This window comes from Myotis myotis, unplaced genomic scaffold (genome assembly GCF_014108235.1).
Source record: "Myotis myotis isolate mMyoMyo1 unplaced genomic scaffold, mMyoMyo1.p scaffold_m19_p_3, whole genome shotgun sequence".
Lineage (NCBI taxonomy): Eukaryota > Metazoa > Chordata > Mammalia > Chiroptera > Vespertilionidae > Myotis > Myotis myotis.
Window position 1 is genome coordinate 86,117,613 of NW_023416335.1, and position 27,574 is coordinate 86,145,186.

Consider the following 27,574-nt stretch of genomic DNA (forward strand, 5'->3'; position numbering starts at 1 on the left):
TGGCCCTGGAATGTACCTTACTTGATCGTGATGTATTATTTTTTTTAATGTATTGTTGTATTCAGTTTACTAGTGTTTTGTTTAGGATTTTTGCATCTTTATTCATCAGATACACTGTTCTCTAGTTTTCTTTTTTTGTGTTGTTATTAGTATCAGTATAATGTTGGCCTCATAAAATGTATTAGGAAGTATTGCTTCTTATTCAATTTTTTGAAAGAGTTTGAGAAAGTTAGGTATTAAATCTTCTTTGAATGTTTGATAGAATTCACTAGTGAAGCCATCTGGTCCTGGACTTTTACTTTTGGAGATGATTTTGATGATTGTTTCAATTTCCTCACTGTTGATTGATCTATTTAGCTTTTCCAGTTCTTCATCATTCAGTCTAGGAAGGTTTTATATTTCTAAGAACTTGTCTATTTCTTCTAGTTTATTGAATTTGGTAGTGTGTAGTCTTTCATAGAATTCTTGTATGATCCTTTATTTCTCTGGTGACTTCTCTTTCATTTCTGATTTTGTTTATTTGAGTCTTTTCTTTCTCTCTCTCTCTCTCTCTCTCTCTCTCTCTCTCTCTCTCTCTCTCTCTTTAATGAGTCTAGCCAGAGATTTGTCAATTTCATTAATCTTTTCAAAGAACCAGCACTTCGTTGCATTATTTTTTTTGTATTGTCTTTTCTCCATTTCATTTAATTCTGTGCTAAATTTTATTATTTCGTTTATCTTGCTGACTTCAGATTGCATTTGTTCTTTTTCTGGTTCTTTATTTGGGATTTGCGTTGTTTGAGAAAGGCCTGTTATGATATCATATAAACTTTTTTCTCAATACTGCCTTAGCTGCATTCCAAAAGTTTTTATATTGCGTATTGTCATTCTCAGTTTTCTTTATGTATCTTTTGATCTCTCCTTTATTTCATTTTGACCCAGTCATTTTTAGTAGCATGTTGTTTGATCTCCACCTATTTGTGGTTTTTCCCACTTTCTTTTTGCAGTTGATTTCCAATTTCAAAGCATTGTGGTCATAGAATATACATGGTATGATTTCAGTCTTCTAAAATTTGTTAAAGCTAGTTTTGTGTCTCAACATATAGTCTATCTTTGAGAATGTGCCATGTGCTCTGGAAAAGAATGTATAATCTAGTGTTCCAGGATGAAAGGCTCTATAAATGTTAATTATGTCCATTTGGTCTAATGTGTCATTTAAGGCTGATATTTTCTTGTTGATTTTCTATTTGGATGGTATGTTCATAGCTGTCAATTGGGTATTTAGGTCCCCTACTATAATTGTGTTTTTGTCAGTTTCTCTTTTTAGTTCTGTTAGTAGTTGCTTTATATATTTTGGTGCTCCCCAATTAGGTGCATATATATTGATAAGTATTATGTTTTCTTGGTGTATTACCTTTTTACCATTATAAAATGACCATCTTTGTCTTTTGTTGCCTTTTTTTCTTGAAATCCATTTTGTCAGATGTAAGAATGGTTATATCCACTCTTCTCTGGAAGCCATGTGCTTGGAAAATCATTTTCCACCTTTTCACTTTGAGTCTATATTTGTCTTTCCAGCTTAGAATTATCTCCTGAAGGCAGCATATGGTTGGGTTTTGTTTTTTGAACCAATCTGCTACTCTGCCATTTTATTGGTGAATTCAGTCCATTTACATTGAGGGTGATTATTGATGTATAAGGATTTCTTATGCCATGTTATCTTTTGTTTCTGGTACTTTGTGTCTCCATTGTTTTCTTTTTCCTTGTGTTTCTGTCGTTTTAGTTTAACAGTATTCTATGATTTTTTTCTTCTATTTCCTCTATGTTTAAGTTATATATCTCAGTTTTGGATGTTTTTATGTGTGTGGTTATGCAAAAGAAAATTTCATATATACAGTAGTCTTTTTTCTTCTGAATGCATCTTCATTCTCCTTTGCAAATTCAGACCTCTATGTTTCTGGTATCATATATTATCCCTATTTATGCTTTTAGTTCATTTCCGAATTGTAATAGCTATTGTCTTCTTCTATTTTTACCTCCTTTAACCAATATGTTATATTTAAGTGTAAGATGCCCTATTCTGAAAAAGGGTTGCAATATCCTGCTTCTGTTTGTTAATAATCTTACTGATAGTTTTGAATTATTTTATCTTATTTCTGGTAGAATAACACCCTCTCAGTTATTTCCTGTAATGGAGGTCTTGTGGTACTAAATTCCCTCAGCTTCTGTATGTTTGGCAAAGTCTTTATTTCTCCTTTATATGTAAAGGATAACTTTGCTTTATATACTGTTCTTGGCTGGTAATTTCTCTTTCAATAGTTTGAATATTTGACTCCACTCTCTCCTAGCTTGTAGAGTTTCTACTAAAAAAATCTTTTCTTTATAGGTTACCATGTTCTTTTCCTGGCTGTTTGAGAATTCTTTCTTTGTCATTAATTTTTGATAGTTTTAATATAATGTGCCTTGGGAGACAGCCTTTTTGAATTGAGAAAATTGGGTGTTTTGTTTGCTTCTACGATTCAAGGATCAAACTCTTTCCAGTGCTATGGGAAGTTCCCACGAATTATTTGAATAGGCTGTCTGTTCCCTTCTCCCTTTCTTGTCCTTCTGATATCCCTATTATTTTTATATTGCTCTTTCTGATGGAATCAGACAGTTTTCATAGAATTTTTTTTTTTTTTTACTCTCAAATCTCTCTCTTCTTTCATCTGTGTCATTACTAGATTTCAGTCTTCGATATCACTAATTCTTTCCTCCCTCTGGTCAACTCAATTTTCTAGTTCATTCTTCATCGCTTTTATTGAGTTTTTGATCTCCAAAATTTCTTTTTGATTAAAATTTACTAAGAGTGAATCATCTTTAATGTTTTTAAAGCTGCAGTCTCTTTACTAAAGTACTTCTTTTGTTTTTTGTTTTTATTTCTGTGCTCATTAACTGCCTGTTTTCTTGTATCTCATTGAGTTGTTTTAGAACTGCATTCTTGAATTTCCTATCATTTAAATCATGTATTTCCATGTCTCCAAGTTTATTTTCTGGAGATTTTAAAATTTTCTTAGCTGTTTTATTAATTGGTTATTCATGGTATTTAATGGATTTCTTCTCTGTCCATGCATCTATGAGAATGAGAACTGCTTTTTATTTTTAAGAGTGGCACTTTTTATTTGGTAGACTGATAAGAAGTCTTTCTGTTGTTTTCCAGTGGATGGCCCTGAGCGTAAGTTTTTTAGTTTCTCTTGCACTGCTTTGGCTTCTCCTATCTCTATAGGGTGGTAGAAAATGCCTTGTATTCCCTGGAGAGGAGGAGTCTCCTCTGTGACTAGTTTGCCTCAGTCTCAGATACCACCCCTAATGGGGGCATGTGGTGAGTGATGGGGCTCTGAGCCTGTGGAATCCCAGGCTGTCCCCTACAACCAGACACTGCCAGCAGTGCAGCCACTGTGGCTGAGGACGAGGTGAGCTGGGAGTGGCCAGCTGGTGCATTTTTGGTTTTGTTCTCACAGCAATGACTGCTAGATATTGGCTGCCTTAGTGTGAGCCTGCTGATGCTCAGGGAAAAAAATTCTTCTGTCACTCCAGTTCTTAGAGTTGCAGTTAATGTGCTCTGTAGCCTGGCTCTCACTACTATAGCTTAGTCGGAGGCCCACTGCCAGCTCTGGGAGGGTGTGGGGAGGTTGCCAGGCTCTGTGGCTTTGTTCTTATGCCTGGCATTGGCAGCCACCAGACAACCAAGGTCATACCTCTGTACTGCAACTCTGCCCGGGTCACTGGGTTCAGCTGCACTTCCTATAGACCACTCAGGCAGGAACCCTGGCCTAACTGAATCTTTCTGTTCCTCCTGGCTGCAGGGAGTGCAGGCGACAACCTGATAAGTCCCTTCTCCTGAAACCTATGTGTCCATGACACACATCTCTGCTCTTCTCCTTTCCCTCCTTTCCACTTGCTCTGACAGCCCACCTTAATATGTTTCAGTGAGCAGATCTCTCAGATATGTTTGTGTGTTGAGCAGGGAATCTTTTGTTGAATTATAGCTGTTCAAATTGTATCTTCAAGGGGAGACAGAGGAACCTCTCCTGCCACTATTCCTCTAAGACTTGAATGTTGATGGCCTTTAAAATACATATATATTTCAGAGAGGAAGGAAAAGGGATAGAAACATCAATGATGAGAGATAATCATTGATTGGCTGTCTCCTGCATGCCCCACACTGGGGATCGAGCCCGTAACTCGGGTACCCCGACCAGGAATTGAACTGTGACTTCCTGATTCATAGGTCGACGCTCAACCACTGAGCCACACCGACTGGGCTTGATGGCCATTTATTTGATTACACATTATTAAGAATGTCAACAGAATTAGACCTTTTTGTAATAAGGACAAATATTACTTTTAATGAAGATATGTACATCAGAAATAATTTTGGCATATTTCCTTCAAGTGCCTGTCATATGATAGGATTACAGGAGTGTGTGTTTTTGTGATATGATAGGATTATAGGAGTATGCTTTCTATATAATTTGATAATTTTGACAAGTATTAATTGATTAAATAATCATTAATGATGTTTTAACCCCTTCTAAATTTTGTTCAATTTTATTTTATAAAATTTATAGATTTTTTTCTTTAAAGCTGATATCCTAAGCTCATTAAGGAAATTAGTAAACATATTATTGGTGCATACAGTCTATTTTGGTGCAGATAAGAAAATGCAAACTGAACTACATTAAGATGTTATTTTCACCTTTCAGATTGAACTAGTGAGGCTATGTTAATGAGACTATACATTAGTTCAGACTCTAAGATTTAGTAATGTTAGAAATGTAAATCCTCTTTGATATAGCAATTCTACTTCTAGTAATTTATCCTACAGATATACTAACCCATCTATGAAATGTTGTCTGTGCAAAGATATTCATTGCAGCATTGTTTGTAATAGCAACAGGTTGAATACAACTTGACTTTCTATCAATAGGGGAATAGTTAAATAAATTGTGGTTCATTGTTATAGTGTAATACTTTGCAGCCATTAAAAGACTCTATATGTACAATATGGAAAAATCTCTAAGCTATATTATTAAGGTGCAGAACAGTATTATAGTATACCAACATTTGTATTTTTAAATATACACATAATTGCTTTTATATACATAGAATATTTTTAAAAGGATTTAAAGAAACAAAGAATGGTTGTTTTTGAGAGGGAAACTGTATAGCTGGGGCACAAGGTTGAAAAGGAAGGTCCCAAACCTCCAAAATGTGTCATAGTCACAGGCAATGAGCCTGGGGAAAGATCTGTCTCCTGCCATTCTCTACTTAATCTTATTATAAACTAGAGGCCAGGTGCACCAGTGGGGTCCCTCGGTCTGGCCTGCAGGATTGGGCCGAAACTGGCTCTCCGACATCCCCCGAGAGGGCGCAGGCTGGATGCAGGAGGTTGGCCAGCCAGGGAGGGACCACAGAAGGGCTCCAGGGTGTGTCTGGCCCATCTCACTCAGTCCCGATCAGCTGGACCCCAGCAGCAAGCTAACCAACCGTTTGGAGCATCTGCCCCCTGGTGGTCAGTGCAGATCATAGCAACTAGTTGACCAGTCAACTTTCTGCCCTCTGGTGGTCAGTGCACATCATAGCAAGCGGTTGAGAGACCTTAGCATATCATTAGCATATTGCGCTTTGATTGGTTGAATGGCCAACCAGTTGACCAAACACTTAGCATATTAGGCTTTCATTATATAGGATTAGCTACATAAATAAGACTCTATTTTCCAATCTGGTAATGTTTGAACCTGAAGTGAATGAGCGGGAAATGAGGCCTCTATTCCTACCTTTGCCTTTTGTGGAGTTTTCTCCTAACTCTTTGCAGTCTTTCACATGTCAACAACACAGTGAATTTTTAATCTCCCTTTTCCATTTAAAACCCTATTAGCTGACAGGGACTTGCCCTGAGAAGGTTGGAATGAGTAGGATAAATTAGGGAAAGACAGCAGATGATCACAATATGCAAATCTTGATAGAGGAAAAATAAGACCTTATAGTCCAGTCGCCTCCTGATGAAAGTTGATATATAGTAAGTATAGAAGTGTTTTCAATTAGAAATAGCATTTATTTTTTACCATAGAAAATCCAGATTTAAAGAGTGCCCCTCAGAAAGAAATATGAAGACAACTATCTTAGTAATTTTTGTTTTGTTTTTGTTTTTTTAATCCTCACCTGAGGATGTGTTTATTGATTTTTTTATGTTTTTGGAGAGAAGGGGTGGAGGGAGGGAGAGAAATACTGATGTGAGAGAGAAGCATCAATTGGTTACCTTACATACTTGCCTGACCAGGGATCAAACCTGCAACCTAGGTATGTGTCCTGACCAGGAATCAAACCCACCACTTCATGGTGTACAGGATGACACTCCAACCACTGAGTAACACCAGCCAGGGCACTGTCTCAGTAATTTTTATATTTTCCAAATATTTCTTTCAGATAATTAACAGTTTAAAAAACAAATGAACCTTTTCCTTTTTCTTTTCTTTGTTTTCCTTTTTTTCAATTTCTCATAAGAAACAAACTAGCAAGTGCCTGAGAGCATAGGAAAGGATCCTTGGCATGTTTTCAAGCTAGGCTGATTATGTCAAGTTAATGATGATACAAGAAAAGATATTAAACATCTCCAGTTGTCATCTCCCTTTGACTGTCCAATTCTCCTGGGAAGTGATAAAATAGAAGGAAGGATAATGCTTTAAAGTCTAGAAGCCTAGTTTCTTTTCAAAAGAACCTACAGCAGAATGGGAACATTCTGTGTCAAGCCTCCAGGGATAGGTTCCATTCCTGTTACAGGAGAGGAAATCTCAAATTTCAGGTAGTATGTTTAATTAAGGAAGAAGATATTTTGAAACATTGTATGTAGTTACTCATAATAAACCATCTTCTCCAGTCATCTGTAATCATAATAGATATTAGTATTTTGATGTCAATAAAACTAAAAGCAATAAAAACCCACAAAAAGGTGACAGTGGGAAAAACACTCTGAGGTAACAATGAATTGTGAGACCACCCTGTAGTGTTCCAAATCTAAACCTAAATGTTATTTGTCAAGCATAACATGTTACATAAAACTAGAGGCCCAGTGCATGAATTTGTGCACCATTGGGATCCCTCAGCCTGGCCTGCGGGATCGGGCCAAAACCGGCTCACCCACATCCCCCTGAGGGGTCCTAGATTGTGAGAAGGCGCAGGCCAGGCCAAGGGACCCCACTGGTGCACAATCAGGGCTGGGGAGGGACGCAGGAGGTTGGCCAGCCAGGGAGGGATTGCAGGAGGGCTCCAGGGCGTGTCTGGCCCATCTCACTCAGTCCCAATCAGCTGGACCCCAGCAGCAAGCTAATCTACCAGTCAGAGCATCTGCCCCTTGGTGGTCAGTGCACGTCATAGTGACTGGTCAACTGGTTGACTGTCTGCCCCCTGGTGGTCAGTGCTTGTCATAGCAAGCAGTTGAGCAGCCTTAGCATATCATTAGCATATTACGCTTTGACTGGTTGAACGGCTGACCAGCCAACTGGACACTTAGCATATTAGGCTTTTATTGGATAGGATGCTTAATTAATGGCAGCTCATTCTACAACATGTGTGTCTAAAGAACCTAGATAACTCATATGCACTAGTGGAACCTTAAGGTCCAGACCTTAAACCACAGAAACTGTGAAGAAGCTTAAATATAGTCTGTTATGTGGGAAATCTATAATCTAAAATTTTAAAGCTTACCTAATATGTAAAAAGAACCTAGTACAACCCTTTTTAACATTAGCAGTAATGATTTAATGCAGTCTGTGCACGTGTTGGATGACTGGTTTGCCCTGTCACATGGGCACTTTTTTTTTCAACCCTTATTGCCTTAATGTTAGATTCTGATAAGATTTGCATCATTGATCCATATCACTGCCTGTCTGATGTTAGCATGTAGATGTGCAGTTATTGAGACATAGTTAACCTAATGTGCTGCAATAAATCCCAAGCACTATTTCCTACTAGGATAACAAAGAATGATTCATCATTGTTCACATTAGACTGATACTAAAAATAGCAGTGTTCACAAGCTGCTGTATGTATGCACATTAATATCACAGTCTTTGTAGCTTTCTAAAAAGCCCTAAAAATACTTTTGTTTCGAAACAGATGCTTGGTAAACACATCTCCTACTTCAAGTTTTTTATCTATATATAGTTCAATTTAACCATAATAAGAAGTCATGCTTCAAACTTTCTTAGTGTGCTTCTCAATGACATATTAAACCATTAACAATACAAATATAGGAACTTTCAATTACCTGTACACAGATAAATGAAATTGCCCATAATTCTGAATCATACTTAGTCCCCAAATCATCTAAGCAGTGAATAATGGCCATGATTTTTTTTTAAATATATTTTATTGGTTTTTTTACAGAGAGGAAGGGAGAGAGTTAGAGAGTTAGAAACATCGATCAGCTGGTCTTGCACACCCCATACTGGCGATGCGCCCGCAAGCAAGGTACATGCTCTTGACCGGAATCGAACCTGGGACGCTTCAGTGTGCAGGCCGACGCTCTATCCACTGAGCCAAACCGGTCAGGGCGACCATGATTTTTTATCTTTTGTAATTTTCTGCCTGATTCTATTCTCAAATTATAATCACCAATTAGTGAAATTCCTAGACTTAAGGCAATTACTAATTGCCTACCTCATGTGAATAAATGTTGCCAGATATTATGTAGCCTTAACAAGTAAGCATTTCCTATCAATAGGATATCCTTATATCCCAGTTTATCTAGAACAATCGTAGTTTATCCTGTCATCTTGGTATGTAACCAGCTTAACATTTGTCCTAGACCAGTGGTCGGCAAACTGCGGCTCTCGAGCCACATGCGGCTCTTTGGCCCCTTGAGTGAGGCTCTTCCTAAGCCTTAGGAGTACCCTAATTAAGTTAATAACAATGTACTTACCTATATAGTTTAAGTTTAAAAAATTTGGCTCTCAAAAGAAATTTCAATCGTTGTACTATTGATATTTGGCTCTGTTGACTAATGAGTTTGCTGACCACTATCCTAGACTATTCATTTTTAAATGAAATATAATTAGTAGTTACATTAAAATAAGCTGTGATACATCTGGTCAACCATAATATTATGTTTCCAGATTCTGGCATGATCTCAGAATTCTAAGTAAGCAAGTTATTCATCTCTTGTTTTTATGTTAACCTGTGATTAAATCTTAAAGGCAACCAGACTAAACCATTTCTCTTTTCCTGACCCTTGCCAGAAGCAAGTCAAGAACAGTTAAGGGACTTTGTAGCAAAGTACTCTTAGATACAGAGGGCTAAAGACTGCTAACTCGTTTCAGTCTTCTGGAAGTGGTAGTGGCAGAAGTCATATGTGATGCTGCTGGCCACTTGATGTCATCAGGCTACCAGTTGGAGGGATCAATGGGAAGCATCTAGGTTAGATGAATGTGAAATATATACAGTAAGTAAAATTTGGGTACTATATACATATATGCAACAGAATATATTTAAAAAATAGTCTGAGTGGTTTTGTCATTTATTATGTAAATCTATAACTGTTTGTTATTGCAGTGCTTTTTTTATTTTGCAATGAACCCTTTCAGCAACAATGAGCTAAAAAAATCTAAATTTGGTGAAATATGCAAAAGAAACATAAAATTCAATGAGGTTTTTTTGTAAAAATATTTGAAGGTATAATATATGGACTGAATATTTCACATTTCAATAAGATTTTAAAAAACAGATATCCTTCACTAAGCAGAATTTGCTTCCAGCTCACCAGATAGCACCTCAGAATCAGAGTATTTTTAATATAACTGTTATAGTCCTAAGTTAAAATATTATAGAAAAGATTTAATTGAAGGTATTCTCATTCTCAAAATAACCATAAAATATAACAGTTGCAGGCAGTTTTATGAAAAAAATTAAAAATAGACTATTGAAAAGAGAAAATTTTCAGTGAAATACCAGTGATATGGAATTCTAGACAGTATAGCTAACAAACTGATTAAAATACATGGATATGTACTAATAATAATTGTTCTGCTTAAACTATTTAATATTCAGATATTCAATATAAGGTAGTTGATAAAATGATCTTTAATGAACTCTATGTGTTTTTAGTTTTTATTTTTTAATTCTTTATTGTTTAAAGCATTATATATTGTAATGCATATGTCTCCTTTTTACCCATTGACCTCTCCCCAGCCACCCCCACCCCCCAGCACATGCCTTCATCCCCCCAGTGTCTGTGTCCATTGGTTATGCTTAAATGCATGCATACAAGTCTTTGGTTGATCTCTTACCCCTTCCCCACCTCTGTGTTTTTTAATAAAACATTTTATTTTTTAAATATTTTAATAGAACTCCTTTTCTTACCCCTCAATATAATAAAAATAATTAGTCAATTAATTATGTTAACCCCTCCTACTGTTTTGAGACTAAAAATATCCATTCTTTATGAAATGATGTGGTGTTTTATAGGATAGATTTCCTTCTATCTGTTCTTAATTCTCCCTCCTTCATTTTTATATCAATTAATTTTTTAAAAAGCTGGTTACCTTAATGAGTCTCTATAAAATTTTATTAGCACATAAATCCAAATACTTGGGAAATAGTATATTAAAGTATAGTTGTGTGTCTGTATGGATTCCCAGCCACCCTCATTTCCCAGTCAATCCAACTAGTCTTATTGTAACCAAACAAAAAATGGTGGTTCAGCTGCCTGCCACAACAAAAGTCAAATTCATGAGGCAGGTGCTGGTGCAGAAGGAAAGAAGTTTTATTCAGGAGCCATATGACCTCGGAGAATGGCAGACTCCAGTCTCAAAGACCAATCTCTCTTCCTGCTCAAGCCCACCATTTTTATAGGGATGGGGGGAGCTTTTTTTTCTATCCAATTATCTTGCTAACTTTTAGTGCACTTGAGCCCTATCCATTCATATTTCTAGCTTTTGGCAAGCTCAGTGTAAGAACCTCCCCCTGCCTTCATATTGGATAATGCGGGAGACTCCTCGGCACTCCACCTGACTGTCCACAGTAACATTAGGATAATCCTCACAGTTGCATTTTTACTTTTTAAGGAACCTCCATACCGGGGGTGGACAAACTTTTTGACTCGAGGGCCAACAATGGGTTCTTAAACTGGACCGGAGGGCCGGAACAAAAGCATGGATGGAGTGTTTGTGTGAACTAATATAAATTCAAAGTAAACATCATTACATAAAAGGGTACGGTCTTTTTTTTTTTTTAGTTTTATTCATTTCAAACGGCCAGATCCGGCCCGCGGGCCGGCTGCTCCATACTGTTTTCCATAGTGGCTTCACCAATCTGCCTTCCAACCAAACATGAGAGTACCCTTTTCTCCGTATCCTCACCAGCACGTGTTATTTGTTGACTTACTAATGATAGCCATTTTGATGTATGTGAGATGATATCTCATTAAGGTTTTAATATTCATTTCTCTGATGATTAATGATGTTGAAATGCCAAGTCATTGGGGCCATGCTCTATGGCAGTTTGGGACATACATTTCTTGATCTGTAGAAGATAAGGACTAGCTTGACACTATGGCCCTTGGAGTCTTAATTTAATCACATTTCAGCTCATACAAACAGGAAAGGTTATATATCCCAACTCTAGAAAGGGCATAAGACCAGCCTCACTCCTTATATTACTTTTCTATCGTAATTTTCCCTATATTAATTTTCCCTTTTCTTCAAATTGTCAGCTATTTTGTTTGGGGGTTTTATTTTGGGAGGGGGCGTAGCTTTTGTTTTTGATGTTGTGTGTATCTCTTAAATCTCCTTAAATTATCTTTTAGAACAAATTTGCCTATTAAGTGATTCACTGACTGTTTTCCATAAGATATCCTCACTTAAGAAACTTGTAGAATCTTATCTTTGTAACAGTTAAGTGAGTTACATTAGATACACTTTGCTTTATTATCATTATATACTCAGCAGATATTTGTGGTGTATTGTGTGGGGTCTTCCATTCAAATGTTCAGTGCTTTTCTATTTGTGGTTTATCTTCAAGTGAACTTTGGTATTACTGTGCTGCAGTTTTCTCGTTCATTTTGTAACTGGTAATATATTCTGAACAACAGAGGTAGTATAGTATCATGGTGAAGAGCATGGGTTTCAGAGCTAGGCCACCTAATTCTGTTTTCAGCTTGCTAGCTGTGAGACTTTGCAGGTTACTTAATATCTTTGTTTCTTAGTTTCCTCGCCTATGAAATGGAAATAGTAGTTGTTCGATTTCATAGGAATATTATACAGATTAAATAAGTTAATATCTGTAAAGCCCTTAGATTAGTGCCTGATGCCCAGTAAGTGCTTCTAAACGATATCACCCAAGATATAGTGCTAGTGATTGTGTTGACAAGCCTACCTGAAAATTAGTAGTTCAGATATGTGTTAAAATGTTACCAGGAATTCCATACAATTGGCATAACATGTCATGGTATTAATTTAAGAGAGCCCTCTGCAAAATAGTTGCTAGTGTTTTTGAAAAGAAAAAAAAAAAAACAGGTTCATACTAAGTTTTCTAAAATTGTCATTTTATTAGGTAAGAAGGGAGAATGGAAACTATGCAGCCAACATGGGTCCTCAGTAGAGACCTTCTTAGCTCTTGAGGAAGTTCAGGCAGTCTCGGGGAGTGTTGGGGATGGGTATGTGGAGAAGCTGCGTTTTGTGGCTCTGGGAAAGGGGCCATTTTTCTCCCCTGTGCGCCTGACCAATAAACACACCACCCTTACAGGAGGTCCACTAGCCCCACTCTCCTGACTCCCTGGATCCCCACCCTGCCAATCTTGCACCCTGCAGAGGAGTCTGCTGGCTGTAGTCAGGCTGCGCCCAATGTGCAGACATGCAGACTCAGGAGTTGGTTGAACAGCTGGCAGGCAGAGGCAAATCTGTCTTGTGACTTTTGTTGACCTGCCCCTGGGCTTGGCATGGGTGGCAGCTGGCCTTGGTACACAGCTTAGGCCCTCCCATGTACAACCAGGTTTAGAAGAGGCAACCACAAACTGTGGATCTCTTTGTAACTCCAAAAAGGTAGCCCAGGGCTGGTCACAGGCAGCATATAACATTGACCTCCTTTCAGGAAGCCCCAGAATCAGCACTGTCCTGTGGAAACCTTCAGACCACATCTGAGCATGACCCAAATAGCTCTGCAAGTGGCACACCCAAAGGGAGATCTCAGCGGGCACCAGATCATGCTGGGGCAAATTTCACTTCATTGGGTCAGCTCCCACAATACAACTTGTGCACTGTGGTCAAGGTCAATCCTCAGAGTCAGCCAGGCTGAGAGTCAACCCCACCCACTGACAGGCCAAAAGCAATCAAGACTCAACTACAACAGAAGGCTCACAGAACCGACACACTGGACATTTCTGGAGCACCTCCAAGAATCATCAGACTGTGTCATTGAAACTCACAAGATACCTACTACATTAGGCAACCATACCAAGACTGGAGACAGCAGATCTACTTAATATACAGAAACAAGTACAGAGAGGCAACTAAAATGGGGATACAAAAACATGCCCCAAATGAAAGAATAAGAGCAATCTGGAGAAAAAGAACTAAATAAAATAAAGGCTAGAGTTCAAAACAATGTACAGAGATTATGAAATGTTAAAAGGATTTCTTTAAGAAGAAAGAAAAAGAAGGCCAACATAATTATAAAGAATACAGTGGCAATAAATATGTACCTATCAGTAATCACTTTAAGTGTAAATGGATTAAATGCTCCAACCAAAAAACTCAGGGTAGCTGAATGGATATGAAAACAAGACCCATGTATATGTATGCTTTCTACAAGAAACCCACATCAAAACAAAAGACACAAAGATTGAAAGTAAAGGAATGGAAAATTATATTTTATGTAAATTGAGACAAAAAAAACTGGGGTACCAATACTTAAATCTAACAAAGTAGATATTAAAACAAAAACTATAATAAGAGAAAAAGAAGGACATTACATAATGATAAAGGGATTAATCCAGCAAAGGATATAAGCCTTGTAAATATTTATGCACACAACATAAAAGCCTCTTCTCTAACCACAATGGTATAAAACTAGTAACCAATTTCAAGAAAAAAATTTTGAAAAACACAAACACATTGAGGCTAAATAATGTGTTACTAAACATGAATGGGTTAACAATGAGATAAAGGAAGAAATTAAAAGTTACCTTGAGACAAATGAAAACTCAAAATCTCTGGGACACAGCAAAAGCAATCCTGAAAGGGAAATTCATAGTATTATAGGCCTACCTCAAGAAACAAGAAAAAGCTCAATCTAATTTTACACTTAAAGGAACTAGAAAAAGACCAACAAAGTCCAAAGTGAATAGAAGAATGGAAATAATGATCAGTATGGGAATAAATGGAATAGTCTAAAAAAAAAATCAAAAGATGAAAGAAACCAGGAGCTGGTTCTTTGAAAAGATAAACAAGAAAAAAAAGAGAGGGGCCCCAAATAAATAAAATCAGAAATGAAAGAAGAAAAGTAACAACTGACACCACAGAAATACAAAGGGATTATAAGAAAATACTATGAACAACTATGTGCCAACAGATTGGACAATCTGGATAAATTTCTAAATACATACAATCTTTCAAAATTGAGTCAAGAAGAAACAAAATCTGAACAAAATCTGAATTTTACAGGATATTCAAAGAAGAACTAACATCTACCCTTCTCAAACTATTAAAGAAATTCAAGAAAATGTAAAATATGCTCATCACTGTATAATGCATTCCTATAATTGTAATACTCTCAGTGTGTCCTCTCACTATGTTTTATATGGAAATTTTTGACTTATGCACTTGCTTGAATTAACAAGTTCTTTAGGAAATGTAAAATACATCTATTTTATACTTTCCCCATTATAACTGAAAGATCCTTGAAAGTATGGATCATGTCACTAATTCTCAGCATTAGAACTTTGTGGCAATTGCAACAATAGTAAAGGTATAGAACTGAGTCTCCTTAGAATGGTCCTAAAGACAGGTGAAAATACTGAATGAGACCAAAATGACCAATAAAGCAAAGACCGAGTGGAGAAGAAAGTGGAGGTAATAACAAGTGTAAATGTGGAGAGATAGCTTTGACCTAGTGAAGGAACAATCATTCTGAAAATAACATTGAAAGGGTTCAATTTTATGCTGATATATGTGGATGAGGTCAGTTTGGGGAAGGTCTTTAAAGAGTAGTGAGGCTCTGACTGGTTTGGCTCAGTGGATAGAGTGTCAGCCTACGGACTCAAGGGTCCCGGTTTGATTCCAGCCAAGGGCATGTACCTTGGTTGCGGGCACATACCCAGTAGGGAGTGTAAAGGAGGCAACTGATCGATGTTTCTCTCTCATCGATGTTTCTAACTCTCTGTCCTTCTCCCTTCCTCTCTGTAAAAAAAAAAAAAATCAATAAAATATGTATTTTTTTTAAAAAGAGTAGTGAGGATCTCTGATAATCTCTCTAGAAAACAGGATGGTTTAATCATTGATAAATTCCTGAAAGAATTCCTGAGCAATACTGACAGCTGAGTTGAAGTTGTAGATAACTAAATTTATAAGCATGACAGTCTGAGTGCTATTTTTTAAATATATTTTTATTGACTTCAGAGAGGAAGGGAGCAGGAGAGAAAGATAAAAACATCAATGATGGAGAGAATCATTGATTGGTTGCCTCCTACATGCCCTCTGTTGGGGATCAAGCCCACAACCCAGGCATGTGCCCTTGATGGTAATCGAACCCAAGACTCTTCAGTCCACAGGCTGACACCCTATCCATTGAGCCAATCCAGCTAGGGCCTGAGTGTTATTTGATTTCTACAGTTCAGGTCTAAGAGAAGGAAAGGTGATTATCTGATTGATTGGATTTGGGGATTTTTCAGGGGAGAGGATGGGAAAGAAGGTAAGTCTGTGAAGGCAGTGTTGAATCAGAAGAAAGGGGAGATCATTATGAGAAAAAAAACACATGTAGAAGAGAACTGGAGAGATGAAAGATAGATATGGTAGCCAGAGACTAAAACATTAAACTTTTTAAAAATGTATCTTTCTTGTTGAAAGTATTACAGATGTCCTTTTTTCCCACATTGACCCCTTTCATCCTGCATCCACCTCTCCCAGGCCTTCACTGCACTATTGTCTGTGTCCATGGGTTTTGCATATAAGTTCCCCAGTTAATCACTCTCTATCTACCCACCCCTGCTTTCCTTCTGAGATTTGTCAGTCTGTTCCATACTTCTATGTTTCTGGATCTCTTTTGTTCATCACTTTATTTTGTTCATGAAACTTTAAAGTTTCATGGGAGTGGAATTCTAAGTGAAAGTTCCATGATGTGTCTTTGAACATGGGTTACTAAAAACAGAATGGAAGAGAAGAATTCAAGAAAGTTTGAGGCTAGATTTTTGAGAACTGTGAAATAGTGCCAAAGTTCTCAGTGAGGACTGAGCATGACAGCAGTTAAATGGGGTAGAAAGTTACATACTCATATGTTATAACCTCAAGGAAAAAGAAACTTTAGCATGAAATGGGAACAACAGTGGTAATGGGGAAGCAGCCTTGGGGTATCTGGAGACTGCCTCAGAAGAGAAAGGGAGGTCTCTGCTCCCAGGGGCTGCTAGAAAAACTGTCCTAGGGGAGAACCAGGTTTCATTTAAGGGAAGTACATGAACAGCTGTTCTGTGAAAAGGTTGAGAACATAAGGGAATTTATAATGGGGGAAATGGTTCTACTGAGCACAATTGAAAAGGTAACCAGTGTGTGGAAGGGGGCAAAAGGGAGAAATGGGGACATCTATCATACTGTCAACAATAAAAATTAATTTTTTTAAAAAAGAAAGAAATGGAAGCACAGCTGTGTGAGAACACAGCCAAAATGACGAAGTGGGCTTGCAGGGGCTTGCTTTTTGTTTAGGGACTGAAGATCAGAGGCATGGTTGGAATTACTGAGGCTGAGTCCAATATTTCAGGCCACTCTTGCCTTTTAGTAGGAACTCAGAAGTTAACAATTACCCTTCCCCATGTGTGAGAATGGTCTTTATGGTCTTATCTTCTCTGGAATGTTTAGCATGTATTTATTGACGTCAAGTTATCCCTTGTCAGTTCTTGTTCACTTATTTTGGAGACTGGCCTTTTGAACATGGTTAACTCTTTAATATAGCCTTAGATACTGGATTTTCTTCATTGTGTGCCCTTAGCATATTACTTAACTTCATTTAGTTTCTTTGCCTGATGCCTACTTTAATTATTGTGAGGATTGCGTGGGTTAATACACGTAAAACACTCCTGATGATGCCTGGTATATATTCTGCACTATATAACTTTATTTTTTTGGGGGGGGGGGGGCGGGTGGCAGGGAATAGTGATCATTTATGTATATTAACTATCATTTATTGAGCAGTGCCAACCATATTTAGTACTTTAAATTTATCAAATATGATTCTCACAATGCTATGAGGTTATTTTAACCTTTTTGCAGAAGGAAGCAGATTCAAAGAATAAATTGCCTCGCTAATAAATATGGAAGCTGTTATTAAAACTTATCTTTTTATACCAAAATTCATTTTCTTTCCATTCTGCAACTTGTTACAAATCATAATAATTACCATTACCTGTATATTTGTGTTAGCTATTAATACATTTCCTTAACTAACATATCACCATAAAGTGATGAAAAGGCCTCCAGAAGTTTTTACAATCTTCACCCCTCTCTTGTAATCTTTGGTCTCCTTCCTGGTCTCCAACTGTGCCTGGGTAAAGTACTCTAAGCCTACTAAACCCAAACCCATGATCTATCTTTTCAGATTTCACAGATATGAGTAAAAATGCCATCCACCAAATATCCGTATTAATATCCAGGGTAAATCTTAAATTTTAAAAGAGAGAGAAAGAAAAGAAAAAGAAAACCAAAATAAAAGTAGTAGCTGTTATTATTAGCTTCAGGGGTAAATACCAGCCTGAAACATAAATCTCCCCTTTGGGGAATACATTGATCAAGCTTATGTTCTTAGTCAATTCTTTATGGGCATTTTTAAGGGCTGAGTATGGAATGTGGATCAAGTTACACAAAGAAATTCTACAGTGAATCCTCTAAATTAATGTTATACATATCCTAAACTTTCTAAAGGAAAAGTGCAGGCTGGATAATAAAATTTGAATTAGAAGATTTTGCCTGAGATATTACTGGAGGAGCACGTAAACAAAGAGAATCGTTTTACATCAAATATTTTTGTATTTGTATTTTAATGAGCGTTTGAGTTGGCTCATAAGGGAATTTGAAAGAAGGTCAAATTAAAGGCAGCGACAGGAGAAATCATTTAATCATTTACTATATCCGAAACGCTGCCTGCAGGAACGGTTGCTTTTCCTTCTTCCTTTTCCGCGGTTAACTGCAGGTCACGTGATAGCGTCACGTGACTCGGTCAAAGGCTCTTTCCTCAGCTTTGGGGGAAAAAAAAGCGAACCGTTCTCCAATTAAAACTGTTAACGTGTACTACGCTGTTTCCTTGTTGGATTTTCTTGTTCCCTGCTGCTACTGTAAAAACAAAATGAGTGGTAAGATTTGCTGACTGTTTTTGAACCTTCTGTTTTTATTTTAAAGCATAGGAAGTGCTGTATTAAGCTAAAGTGTGCTTGCGTGTGTGTGTGTGTGTGTGTGTGTGTGTGTGTGTGTGTGTGTGTTTCAGTAGCTGCCAAACCTATCGTTATAAAAATATTTTAAATTGTTGCCACGCAGTTATAAAAGATCAGACTCTAGAGTTGGGCTGATTTTATATTTCACAGAATATTTCTTTCCAGCGTTTTTATCTCTTTTTCGTTTTTACAACTGAAATCTGAACATTGGCATCAGAATATTTGGAAGCCATTGTGAAAGCTTGCTTATAAAGAGAATGTGTAGCACATCAGCAGCTCGTTTCATTTTAAGAATTTAAACTCAGAAATATTTGTACATTAGTTTAAAAGAACTTAAATGTGAACGTATGCTAATAAAGAAAATAGAATTTTACTTGTACTAGATGATATATCACCTTTAATAAGTTATTGATGGCACTTCTAAGAAATTGAGGTGAGGGGGCTCTCAAATTTCTTAAGATGATTGGTGAATAAAAATGTTTCTTCTTCTGCAAGATTTTGGAATAAGAAATATGCCCTTAAAAATAATAGCTCTATGACTTTGGGCAGATTTTGCTCAAATCATGTAGATTATTCAGAAGATGCTGGGTGTATCTACAGTTATGCAGATATAGCTACTCATATGCAGATGTGCATTTAATGGTACAATCTGTAACACATTTACCTGCTTCATTGGAATAAAATTCCCCTCACTGCTTTTAATTAGGGTTTGTAGTTAATCTTTTAGTACTTCCCTAATTAAAAAGTATCATTGTATTAAGGAGGTAATCAATCATTTGCATCAAGAATGTAAGGTTTTAGGACTTTGCTACTATAGTCAGGAATAGCAACAGAAATGTAAATATTGTAGTTCAAAACATCAGTACTTGTATTTACTATATTTACACAATGGTAGTTTTATGTAAAGTTCAGTGTTCAGTGTTACTTCACACCAGTATTTTAGGTATAAATATAGTACCCCTGAATTGCCTCTTTGAAAGCTAATCATGCACCATTTCCTCCTCAGGATAAGGAAATTTACTTGCTAGCGTGAAATGATTACTTCCTAGGGAAGTTAATCATTATTCCAGGACTGCAACTAGTAATATATTTACAACTGGTTTATTTTGGGTTGGGTTTGTTTTATTCTGTTTTCAGTAACACACTTAAATATAATTAAAGGCTAAAGTAGAATTTCATACTACTAAATTATAAACTATTTGACAGCTTTCAAAGTATAATATTGTTTGAATTATAACCACATATTGATGTTTTTAATAAAAGAAGGGCAACCCAAAGTAGTTATGTAGTTTTACAGGTTTAAATTTAATCAGCAGTAACATTTTTACCCTAATGGCTAAAAAGAAAAAAATTAGCAACACTATACTGATGACTTGATACAAGGATTAAATTTGACAACATGTGAAAGGAATCACAGTCCATGGCATATATAGTAGAAACTCAATAAATGTTAAATTCCTTTATTAAGATGACAAGATTTTCAAGGAATTCTCTTTCTGGTTCCCAGTTAAAGTTCACATATGATTAATAATATCTGTCTAAGCCAGCCGTGGCCAAACTACGGCCCGCGGGCCGGATCCGGCCCATTTGAAATGAATACAACTAAAAAAAAAAAAAGACCGTACCCTTTTATGTAATGATGTTTACTTTGAATTTATATTAGTTCACACAAACACTCCATCCATGCTTTTGTTCCGGCCCTCCGGTCCAGTTTAAGAACCCATTGTGGCCCTCCAGTCAAAAAGTTTGCCCACTCCTGGACTCTAAGCCAACTCTCAAGATTCAGAAGTAAACCAGCATTAGTTTAAAACTGTTCTCATTTTTTCGAGTCCAGCATATAGAAGTTAAAAGGTGAGTTTTAGTTGAAGCCTTTCTTGCCCAGAGTTATAAAGCACCTCACAAATTTTATTTAGTAAATTAATAAGTAATGTCTTAAATTTCAGAAAAATTTGTTTTTCCTTTCTAAAGATAATGAGGCCTTAACCTTTCTTAGAAGCATCAGCACATGCTTAAGTCTCAAATTACATTAGTTACCAGTAATGCATAATATTTTATTTTAATGTTTCCTGAATATGTAATTGAACTATATCCTTAGAAATGAAACTACCTGATTTTGTATCCTAATTTTACCACTTAGGTAAGCTTAACCTCTCTGCCTTAATTTCCACATCAGGAAAATGAAAGTAATAATATTTTCCTAATAGAATAAGTATAAAGAGAAAAAAAAATACATAAAAGGCCTGTCACACAGTAAGTTAGTATTAGCTATATATAATTAGATATTGTAAGATAATATTCTGAACAACTTCATGTATTTAGTGGGCTAGTTTTGAATGGGAAGAGTATTTTATTGAAAAGTTATTTTTATAATCATCTATTACATAGCATAATTTGGTAGTCTGCCCTCCACACATACATACACATGCACTCCATACTTCCTCTTAACTACTTGAGTGTTTTCCCTACTCTCCCTTCCCTACCCCTTCTCTTCCCTTTCTCCTATTCCTTTTCTTTACTCTCCCCTTCTCTCCTTTCCTTCCAGCCCCTCTGTATTCTCTTCCTGTCTTCTCCCTTACCCTCCCTATTCTTCTGTTGCTTCTCCTCCTTTGCCCCTCCCTTCCTCTCTCCCTTCTTGCCTTTATCTTGTTCCCTACCTTCCCTTCTCTCCTTTCTCCCCTTTTTTCTTTCCACTGTTTAGTATTTCCTTTCCTGGATCCCCCTTTTTCCTACATTCTTCTTTGTTTCTTTCCCTATCTCTCACCTCCCTTTTCCTACTCCCACTACCACTTTGTTGATGATCATTACCCCTTCTCCTTCCTTAGAAAGAGGAACGGTGCTATCTATAGAATTGCTGGCAACCTCCATGCTCTTTATTTTGTTTTTCTGATGTATGTGTAATGTTACCAGTGAAATTTGTTTCTTTTCTGCCCTATAATTAAGTTTTTCCTCTTTTATAACTAAGATCCATTATATGTACTACAGGTTGAAATTCTACATATAAAAGGAACTCTTTCCCCATTACGTTCTTCATCAGACTCTTGGGTACCTCTCTTTCCTTAGAAATGAGTAAGGCTCTTTGAGAAAGTTTCATTTCAAGTTATTAAAACCATTGGGTGACGGGACAATGCAGTCTAAAGTTACCAGGAAAAGGGGATCTGAAGGTGAGATTTTCTTTTTAAGTTAAATAAAGCAAGTAACATTTTAGTTCCTAGAAAGAATAAAACACACCTTCCAAAGTGTCTGTTTTATTTCAGAAAGGTTAAGAGAGAAGGTAAACAAGATATATTTATAAAAGTTGTTTGGAAAAGGTAACACTGTAAAAATGAAAGGAAACGTAGAATAAAACAAGCTGAATTTTTTTTCTTTTTAAAGAACTTCTCAGTGTAAGAAACAAAAACCTTTTTTCTGTGACTAAAAATACATGTGGTGTTTTTATTTGTTCTCAGGCCCCCACAGACATGACTTACGCATTACACAAGAGGCTTATTTAACCCTAGCAAGTTCCAAATTCCCAACTATTCTTCCTTTTATTGTTTTATTCCTCTTGAGTTTTTCTTGATTTTTCCTATTGCTTTTCAAAATTTTGCCTTTTTATCTTTCATTTGTTTTATATGCAAAGTTTGGTTTTATTTTCCTGGAAGTCAGTGTTTCTACATTTGCACAATAATAAGAGTCACCTGGGATATTTGTAAAGTAAATATACTGACTCAAGACTCCATTTACTATAAGCATACTAAATAAAAATCTTTAGGAGAGCCTGGAAATCTGTATTTTTAAGTTTCTCTGGTAACTATTATGATCACCAGGCAAGTTTGAGAAACACGGCTGCAGGTAAAGCAGTCAGTGTACTTTATAAGATAAAGTTTCATATATTATAACTTTTGAGTCATCTGAGTTTCTTTTTATAGTTATATAGTCCCTATTAGTTTGAGTGTTTAATTTAAATGAAGTATTCAGGTGTAATTCAAATTGTTTTCAGCTTTAGCTTGCTAAGTAATCCTGGATTAATACATTATTTCTGTGGCCCATTCAGGTCCTGCTCAGGTTCCAATGATGTCTCCAAATGGTTCTGTGCCTCCTATTTACGTGCCTCCTGGTTATGCCCCACAGGTATGTTTTTATGTTATTTTTCTTTTAATACCTATATAATAGAGAACATAATGTTACTTTAATTTCCCAATACAGTGTATCTTCGGTAAGTCTGTTTCAAGTACTGTAGTACATTGGTGTATTTGGAAAGGAGAAAACAATTAAATTGGTAGCACTCATCATTTAGTTTTTCTTTGGGTGTTGAATTATAATAGAGAATAAATTCTAGAGTTTTGTTCCCTGAATATGTGACTATTGTAAGTACTATAAAGGTTAAAAGGTACCTACACTTACATTTTAAAAATTATTTGCTTAGAAGTAATCCAAGATATGCTTCCAACCTTATTCATACAATGGCTCACAGATACCCGGCACATTGTAGTAAATCGAAGGGAACTGAGACCTGTAAACCTGCAACTCTAAGGACTAAGAGGATCAATATTATCACACACCTGTAAGGTTTCCCTGCACACCAGTTGGGAACTTCTGACTTAAAGAATAAAGTATAACTAACTTACTTACACAGTTTACACAGGCAAACTTAATTAAACTATAATATACTGCAGATGTTCAGTATATTCTGCTACTAAGATTCTGCATAATTTGTACTCATTCCTAAAATTCTTTTGGAGTACAAAGTTTTTTTTCCTAGCAATGAATTTATACTTGAAATTTTCTTTAGGCCCTCTCTTATTTCCTTCCTAATTATGCCAGAATATTGTGAGGTTCTATATCTTTAGGCCAAGAGCCACTAAAATAATCTTCCCATATTACTTTGAACTTTTCACTTCTTATCATAAAGAGCCTTTAGTTGGCTTGTTCACTCAAGGAAGTCTAGATTTCTTGACATATAAAGCCTTCACAGTTCTGTCCTACCCTTCTCTTGATAGGTCTAATCACATATCTAATCATTTTTGCAGCCAAACATGATTACTCACATACTCACGTGATGTTTTTCTTTCTCCGTGGTTTTGTTAATGCTGTTACTACACCATCTAATATTATGATGTACATATATTTTTTTTCTCTTATGGGATTTTAAGTTCCTTGAGGCTAAGAGATGCCTTTTAATTATTTTTATTCTGTGGTAACTAGAATATAGTAGTGTCTTATAAATATTTGTCAAATAAGTGAATGAGCTTTAGCAGTTATCTTACTAGAAGGATTATGTGAGGCTAGTGGGCTACTATTATCAATCTTAATTTAAGATTATCTCTAGGGAGTGTATCATTTTCCATTACACAGGGTAATCCAAAGACAAAAATCTAGTCTTATAAGTATTGAAATAATATAAGTACCCACTATGTAAGAATGGATTCTAGCATTTTGACATCACTGTGAAAATGCAATTTCTTTTTTTTTTTTTTTGTTTTTGTTTTTAAAAGAATTCTTTATTGTTGAAAGTATTACATATATCCCCCCCCCCTTGACCCCTCTAGCCCGCCCCCACCCCCTGCCCCAGGCCTTCCCTACACTATCTTTTTTTTTTTTTTTTTTTTTTAAATTTTTATTGCTTAAAGTATTACAAAGGGTATTACATATGTGTCCATTTTATCCCCCCGCCCTAGACAGTCCCCTAGCCTTCCCTATCCCCCAATGTCTTATGTCCACTGGTTATGCTTCTATGCATGCATACAAGTCCTTTAGTTGATCTCTTACCCCCCTACCTCCTGCCCCGCAACCCTCCCCGGCCTTCCTGCTGCAGTTTGACAATCTGTTTGAGGCAGCTCTGCCTCTGTATCTATTATTGTTCAAAAGTTTATAATGGTCTCTATTATCCATGAATGAGTGAGATCATGTGGTATTTTTCCTTCATTGACTGGCTTATTTCACTTAGCATAATGCTCTCCAGTTCCATCCATGACGTTGCAAATGGTAAGAGTTCCTTCCTTTTTAGAGCAGCATAGTATTCCATCGTGTAGATGTACCACAGTTTTCTAATCCATTCATCTACTGATGGGCACTTAGGCTGTTTCCAGATCTTAGCTATGGTGAATTGTGCTGCTATGAACATAGGGGTGCATATATCCTTTCTGATTGGTGTTTCTGGTTTCTTGGGATATATTCCTAGAAGTGGGATCACAGGGTCAAATGGGAGTTCCATTTTCAGTTTTTTAAGGAAACTCCATACTGTCTTCCATAGTGGCTGCACCAGTCTGCATTCCCACCAGCAGTGCACAAGTGTTCCTTTTTCTCCACATCCTCTCCAGCACTTGTCGTTTGTTGATTTGTTGATGATAGCCAGTCTGACAGGTGTGAGATGGTACCTCATTGTTGTTTTGATTTGCATCTCTCGGATGATTAGTGACTTTGAGCATGTTTTCATATGTCTCTTGGCTTTCTGAATGTCCTCTTTTGAAAGGTGTCTATTTAGGTCCTTTGCCCATTTTTTGATTGGATTGTTTATCTTCCTTTTGTTAAGTTGTATGAGTTCCCTATAAATTTTGGAGATTAGGCCTTTATCAGATATGACATTGGCAAATATGTTTTCCCACACAGTGGGTTTTCTCGTTGTTTTGTTGATGGTTTCTTTTGCTGTGCAGAAGCTTTTTATTTTGATGTAGTCCCATTTGTTCATTTTCTCTTTAGTTTCAAGTGCCCTAGGAGCTGTATCAGTGAAGAAATTGCTTCGGCATATGTCTGAGATTTTGTTGCCTTTGGATTCTTCTAGAATTTTTATGGTTTCCTGTCGTACATTTAAGTCCTTTATCCATTTTGAGTTTATTTTTGTGTATGGTGTAAGTTGGTGGTCTAGTTTCATTTTCTTGCATATATCTGTCCAATTTTCCCAACACCATTTATTGAAGAGACTATCTTGGCTCCATTGTATGTTCTTGCCTCCTTTGTCAAATATTAATTGAGCATATTGGTTCGGGCCGATTTCTGGGCTCTCTATTCTATTCCATTGATCTATATGCCTATTCTTGTGCCACTACCAGGCAGTTTTGAGAACAGTGGCTTTGTAATAGATCTTGATATCTGGTATTGAGATCCCACCTACTTTGGTCTTTTTCAGGATTGCTGCAGCTATTCGGGGTCTTTTTTTATTCCAGATGAATTTTTGGAGAGTTCGTTCTAGATCTCTGAAGTATGCCATTGGTATTTTAATGGGAAGTGCATTGAATTTATAGATTGCTTTGGGTAGTATGGACATTTTAATGATGTTGATTCTACCAATCCATGAACACGGTATGTTCTTCCATCTGTTTATGTCTTCCTCTATATCATTTTTCAACGTCCTGTAGTTTTCTGAGTAGAGGTCTTTTACCTCTTTAGTTAAGTTTATTCCTAGGTAGCTTAATTTTTTTGGTGCGATGGTAAACGGGATTGTTTTTATAATCTCTCTGTCTGAAAGTTCACTATTGGTGTATAGAAATGCCTCGGATTTCTTGGGGTTAATTTTGTATCCTGCTACATTGCCAAATTCATGTATTAAGTCCAGTAGCTTTTGGATGGAGTCTCTAGGGTTTTGTATGTATAATATCATGTCGTCTGCAAATAAGGACAGTTTTACTTCCTCTTTTCCAATTTGGATGCCTTTTATTTCTTCTTCTTGCCGAATTGCAATGGCTAACACTTCCAGTGCTATGTTGAAGAGGAGTGGTGAGAGGGGGCATCCCTGTCTTGTTCCTGTTCTTAGGGGGAATGGTGTTAGTTTTTGTCCATTGAGTATGATGTTGGCTGTGGGCCTGTCATATATGGCTTTTATTATGTTGAGGTATGATCCTTCTACTCCCACCTTGCTGAGAGCTTTTATCAAAAATGGGTGTTGAATTTTGTCAAATGCTTTTTCTGCATCAATTGATATGACCATGTGGTTTTTTTCTTTCAATTTGTTTATGTGATGTATCACGTTTATTGATTTGCGGATATTGTACCATCCTTGCATCCCTGGGATAAATCCTACTTGGTCATGGTGTATGATCTTTCTGATGTACTGCTGGATCCGATTTGCTAAGATTTTGTTGAGGATTTTGGCATCTATGTTCATGAGGGATATTGGCCTGTAATTCTCTTTCATTGTGTTGTCTTTACCTGGTTTTGGTATTAGGGTGATGCTGGCTTCATAGAATGAGCTTGGAAGTGTTCCTTCCTCTTGAATTTTTTGTAGTAGTCTGAGGAGGATAGGTTTCAGTTCTTCCTTGAATGTTTGGTAAAACTCCCCTGTGAAGCCGTCTGGTCCTGGGCTTTTGTTTGCTGGAAGCTTTTTGATGACTGCTTCAATTTCTTCCATAGTTATTGGCCTGTTGAGATTTTTAGATTCTTCCTGATTGAGTTTTGGAATGTTGTATTTTTCTAGGAATTTGTCCATTTCCTCCAGGTTGTCTAGTTTGTTGGAGTAGAGCTGTCCATAGTATTTTTTAACAATCATTTGTATTTCTGTGGGGTCTGTTGTTATTTCGCCTCTATCGTTTCTGATTTTGTTTATTTGGGTCCTCTCTCTTTGCTTCTTGGTGAGTCTGGCTAGAGGTTTGTCAATCTTGTTTATCCTTTCAAAGAACCAGCTCTTGGTTTCATTGATTTTCTGTATTGTTTTTTTGGTCTCTATGTCATTTATTTCTGCTCTAATCTTTATTATCTCCTTCCTTCTGCTCACTCTGGGGTTTTCTTGTTGCTCTCTTTCTAATTCTTTGAGTTGTAGAGTTAGATGATTTACTACCATTTTTTCTTGTTTTTTGAGATAGGCCTGTAGAGCTATAAACTTCCCTCTCAGGACTGCTTTCATTGTGTCCCATAGGTTTTGGATTGTTGTGTTTTCATTGTCATTAGTTTCCAGGATGTTTCGAATTTCTTCTTTGATTTCATTGGTAACCCAATCAATATTTAATAGCATGCTATTCA

At 36.6% G+C, this 27,574-nt stretch overlaps 1 protein-coding gene across 7 annotated transcripts in view; it reads left to right on the forward strand.

Moving 5' to 3' along the window:
• The window catches only part of FNDC3A (fibronectin type III domain containing 3A), a 239,055-nt gene that overhangs the window by 128,363 nt on the left and 83,118 nt on the right, over positions 1 to 27,574 (forward strand). For 5 of the 7 annotated variants that reach the window (XR_004965819.1, XM_036297627.1, XM_036297625.1 and 2 more), the window contains one exon: positions 22,677 to 22,753. Coding sequence is in view for 6 of the 7 variants with exons in the window: in XM_036297627.1 (XP_036153520.1) it covers positions 22,677 to 22,753 (77 nt within the window). In the remaining variant the exon portion in view is untranslated. Of the gene's footprint in view, positions 1 to 18,432; positions 18,566 to 20,368; positions 20,495 to 21,625; positions 21,805 to 22,676; positions 22,754 to 27,574 lie in introns of those variants that run through there. The other 2 variants (XM_036297629.1, XM_036297630.1) reach the window with 2 other exon arrangements.